Consider the following 5,411-nt stretch of genomic DNA (forward strand, 5'->3'; position numbering starts at 1 on the left):
TTTTTTTTCATCCAAAACATGATCTAAAATGGAAATTCTTTTGAAACATTAAACATATTGCTTACTGAGGTGCATGTGAATGTTATTATAAATGTGTTTTACTTTTTTTTTTAAAAAAAGCAGTCACCTCAAGTGTCTAATTTAATCTAATTCCTTGCATCAAAGCTTCATGAATTCTTTTCTTCCATTGCGATGTTTGTTTTTACAGCTGACAAACCAGCAGCAACTGTGCGATGTTAACATATGAGTTCATTAATGCTAAGAGGAATTAAAGCACTTTTGAAAGCATAAGAGGGTCCAAACCAGTTAAGATGTAGATGAGTGATTCCCAAAGTGTAGGCTGGGCCCCCCTGGTGGGCTGCCAAAGTACTGCAGATGGGCCACCGTAAAAGCAGAAATTCAGTTTGAAATAATTCACAAGCATGTACAGTTACATATTTGTATACATTTGTTTATTTATGTAAACGTAAATTAAAACTGCTAATATCACATATTTAGTTTATGATATTACTCATTATTCTGACCTAAATTTAATGCTCTTTCATTGAAGTTTGAGTGATATGGCCGGATAACATTAACAACTGATAACCAACAGGTGGTGTTGTTTATGTTTTTGAATAAACATTTTATGAAAATACATCACCTTCTTTCTTTCTTTCTTTCTTTCTTTCTTTCTTTTTACTAGAATGAAGATTTACGATTTGTTATAGAGAACAGCTGTAGAGTTTTATGATCAGCTGCTTTGCAGCGGCGATACCAAACACAAGTACAGTACACTGTGTTTAAATGCCCTCAGAGGCAGTACGTGTTGGCGTAGGAAGTGCTTTCAGTATTTTTAGGAAGAACGATTCTTCTTGTTCTTCCTTCATCACTGCTGTAGTGTATCGGAACCACAACCATGTTGACCAGTGTGACGATAAAACAACATGTGCAGTGGAGGGATAGTGGCTCTATTGGACAGATAATTTTAATTATGGAGCTGCCAGGCAACAGTAAATAAGGAAGAACATGCAGAGGATTGGTTCATAGTATAGTACATTGCAGTTTAAGCTGGAATAGTAATTAGGTATAGGTTTGCTAAAATAATCCTGGATAAAAAAAAAAGTAGTTTACACATCCTCCTATGTTTATAATAGTTTCTATTGTGTGTCTGATCAATGTTTGTTCCTCCGTACTTACCATCTGTTCGACTTCCTTTACTGTCTTTCATGCAGTGCATGCTGAAACAAGCTTGAGCACCCACATACGTGCAAAGAGACTGAAAAAGATATTGACAAATCGTTACATTAAAAAGGAAAATTGTGTGTTTGTTTTAAGGGTCTTCAGTCATGGCAAGAAAAAAAATGTCAATACCAAAAAAACAACAGCTGAGGAAAGGTGAACTAGCAGCCGAAGAACAAGCTGTAGATTAACTTTGTGGGTTAAAACTGCTAATAATCTGTCCTGTCACACCAACTCAGCATTGTTTCTTCTAACACAGCAAACTTCTCTATCATGTTTAAAATTAGTTAAACAGGCTGTTTCACAATTTAAAAATACACAAATGTTCCTTTATTTTGTAAGGATCACATTTTTCATAATGATTAATGTTTTTTGAACCACAACATGAAAAAGTATGATGAGACAAAGAAATACAGTACATATAACAGTCATACATGTATTTGAAATTTCATCTTTGTGTCATGATTATTCTAGTCTCATGTAAGGAAACTTTAAACCATGAAGCTTTTGTATTTAAAATGTATATTTGTAATTTACTTTTATGGCAAATTTAACTCACCAAGCTGCTTTTTGTATGTGAAAGAGAGTTGGTAAGTAGAAGAGTTCATACTTGAGTAATTGTGAAGTAAAGGTTAAGAAAGTCTGATTGTTTTTACAGAGGAAAGATACACTCAGCAGACTCATATAACCAAGTTTCACAGCCTCCTCCAGAGTAAATAGACTCAGCACATTCATAACTGAGGTAAACGGAGGAGTAACAACCTACACTATTTTTACAGCAGTCAAGTTTATTTGTCCTACAGCAGCCACCGTAGCTAGGATTATGCACTTCAACTGAGAAGTGCAGGAAAACTGAATTCAGCTGACTATGATCTGCAACCTACTAACAGCTAGCAGGGATATTTTCCACATTGTACCTTTAAGAAGAAAAACGGTTGGATGTATGAATCTAAAATCTAAATCGATGATTTCACATAGACGTACGCAATTTGAATCTACTGACAATGAAGATTAAAAGTTTAAAATGAGGCTCTTCTATTCATAAAAGCAACAGTTGCAGCATGCCAAACATGTATCTGTGTAATGTGAGACACAGCATTGGACATAACTCTTTAATAGCAATGAACAAAGTTAATGTAATTTAATGTGAACAGTCCTTGTGCTGTTTTTATTGCTGGCCCAACAAAACCTCAGTTTCTTGTCCTAAAACACTGATTTGGTCATCTGGAAACGTTTTCAGTGGGAGAAACGTTTCGTCACTCATCCAAGTGACTCTTCAGTCTCAGCTGACTGCAGGTTTCCCCCTTATAAACAGTACATTTGCATAATGACTGAAAATAGCCACTGAAGAACAATGGGCTGTGAGGTCAGTTTTTGATCATTAATATGCAAATTGTCATGACCATTGATTATCAACCACTAACAAAGACCATTAATCAATGGCATTGATACTTTTTATTGTGTCTTCTGATATTTTCATGTTGTGGTGATAGTTATTCTTATATATCCATATTCTGTTATTTTAAATCATGTTGTCAGGTTGATGTCGAATTCTTCTCTTTAAGCCAAGAACAACACTGTTTAAGCTGTTGTAACATGTTTGATCAAGATGAGGTAGAGGAAGAGCTGGCCACTACATTTGGACGTGATTAACAAAGCACCCTGTCAACGTCAGTCACAGAGCTGCAGTGAGGAACGGGAAGTCGAGCTTATGAAATGAGTCTCATGTTGTCTGTTTTACATATGTTGTTTTTCCAGTTTGTGTTCAGTGTTTTTCAGTTAATTTTCAGAATGAATTATTTGTTTTGGTTAGTTTTATATATTTATATCCATTTTAGTTTTGTATATATCTTTTTGTTTATTTTGTTAGTATCAACTATAATATGTTTGGTATTTTTTAGATGTAAAAAGCTATCAGTTGTTATTGATTCACAGACTTTCTCATGTACACACCTAGAGCTTTATATTTATAAAGATCTAGATAGGCCAATGGTCCCTCATGTCATGTGGACAAAATCAGAATATAATCAACTAAAACATTACTCTGTGAAAAATACCTCCAAAGGACATTTTTCTCATTTTTTTTAGTTTACATGTTTTTTTCTAGTTGCTGGTTTTCCAATCTTTAGATACAGCCCATTTTCTCATTTTCAGAATATTTTGGAACTATTCCACTCACAAAGGAACCAAAGCACCTGATATCAAACCGATCTTGTGCATTCATTAAATACCATCAAATCTGCAGCAATTGTGCTGCTGATGCTATCATGCTGGTATGAACCAATATCTGTGAGTCATGTTTCCAGCTCCTTGTTGAATCTACGCCATGAAGAACCTGGTACTAGCAAGGTGTACCTAATAAAGTGTAATAAAGTGAAAGACATGGAGAGCTTACTTTGTCAGCCAAAAGCAGAAGTTGCTAAATGAGATGGGTGTGACAGAGTTAAGAAACAACTTGCTCTGTGGCTGTAACGCGGTAGTATCTCTCTGTCTATAATCGCTTAAATCTCAACAAGACTGTAAGGATGGCAGACGAAGAAGTTAACTATGCCTCAGTCACATTCAACACCAAGAAACTATCCCGATCACAAGGTAAGTTAAGTTTTTCAAATATACTGCAAGAAGAAAAGATAAAACCAACACTGCAAATTTACACAATACGGATGTTTTTTACTGGTGTTTTCTGCAGTAATAGAGGTTAGAAAAAAAACTTGTAGAAATCAGGTCCAAGTTAGATGTTAAGCTAACTATCCCACCAGAATATTGAGGGGATTCATTCAGATGCCCAAACGACCTAAACTGATCGCTTGGGCATCTGATTTTGATGCATCCTGGTTGTGATGGTGGCTGATGAGGGGGAGGTCGGGGTATCTGCTTGGACCGTGTCCACAACCACAACCCCTCCCCACTTCCTAAATGGATGGGAGAAAATGTAAAGAAAAATGTATTTAATTAAATAAATAAATAAAAAGTGTAAAAGTCACACTTTGTTGAAAGACGATGAACCGTTAAGAATGAGTGTGTCCTCTGTGAACCAGTTCTAATCCACTGGAATTTACAGTATGTTTCATCTATCCATCCATTTCTTTAACTGCTTATCCCATGCAGACTAGTTGCATCTGCATGATGTTTAACTACAGATACTTTTTAAGGATATTAAACATGTTTTGAGTTATTTCACACTTTTTTGTTTACTAGATAATTCCATCTGTGTTCATTCATAGGTGCATTCCTTCAGTTAGAATCTACAATGTAAATAATCATGAAAATAAAGAAAGATCATTAAATGGCTGGTAATGTATATTTATACACATATCTATATGGACATCTGCTGCATTTATCTTTTTTGTTGTATTAATGAATAAAAGAAAGTTAAACGAACTACTAAATAGGCACTATAAAGTCCTATATTTGTGAATACTAATAAATCTTTAAACCTTTCAGTTAAAAAAGAGGAGGAAACCATTTATGATGATGTGAAAGTGAAACATAAAGCAACGGAACAAACTCCTGACACAAACAGTGAGTAATAAAAAGAAATCACAAATCCACCTGTAATCATGTCTAACACTGCAAAGATTTTTTAAAACTTTTACTACAAGATGTGGTGATGAGTACTAATCAGCTTCTAAATTCATTTACAGTGTGTTTTCATGCTATTATCCTTCATGTTCATAAGGGTTGGTAGGAGAGTACACTCTATAAAGGCTGTCATTGTAAAAGACAGGGGAGAGCAGGCTTTATACAGTACAGAATGCGTTCAGCTTGGCAAATTTACATAAATCTTCGATCGCTAGCAATGTGACTCTGAAGTGCTGTACTATATGTTTGTAAGTTTTCTCTCCAACAAACACAACAATGTTAACAAAATGGTTTGCACCGTCAAAGGCAACTGCGGCTGCCTTTGGTTTCACTCTATAATAGGCTACTGGACTTATTTTTCTACCAGTTTGAAATTTGAGAATGTTTAACCTCCTACGACCTGGCGTCCACATATGTGGACATCACATTTTGGGTTATTTATACCAAAATACTACCTGGCGTCCATATGTGGACATCACATTTTGGGTTATTTAGACAAAATACTCAATTTTGCTCTACAAGGGCCTGATATCCACTTATGAGGACATTATACTGCTACTGTTCTATCAAAATTTTAAATGAATATCCTTATATGTGGAGGTAAAATT

The 5,411-nt window shown here is 35.0% G+C and overlaps 1 protein-coding gene across 2 annotated transcripts in view; it reads left to right on the top strand.

Moving 5' to 3' along the window:
• Positions 1-3,699: 3,699 nt before the first annotated feature.
• LOC102297602 (C-type lectin domain family 12 member A) overlaps positions 3,700-5,411 on the top strand; it is a 4,157-nt gene continuing 2,445 nt past the window's right edge. Inside the window, exons 1-2 of one of the 2 annotated variants that reach the window (XM_042216608.1) lie at positions 3,700-3,813; positions 4,666-4,743. In XM_042216608.1, coding sequence (XP_042072542.1) covers positions 3,747-3,813; positions 4,666-4,743 — 145 coding nt within the window. In that variant the 5' untranslated portion in view covers positions 3,700-3,746. Of the gene's footprint in view, positions 3,814-4,465; positions 4,515-4,665; positions 4,744-5,411 lie in introns of those variants that run through there. The other variant, XM_042216609.1, reaches the window with a different exon arrangement.

This window comes from Haplochromis burtoni, unplaced genomic scaffold, assembly GCF_018398535.1.
Source record: "Haplochromis burtoni strain Fernald_Lab_line unplaced genomic scaffold, NCSU_Asbu1 Contig_1137, whole genome shotgun sequence".
NCBI classification, from domain to species: domain Eukaryota; kingdom Metazoa; phylum Chordata; class Actinopteri; order Cichliformes; family Cichlidae; genus Haplochromis; species Haplochromis burtoni.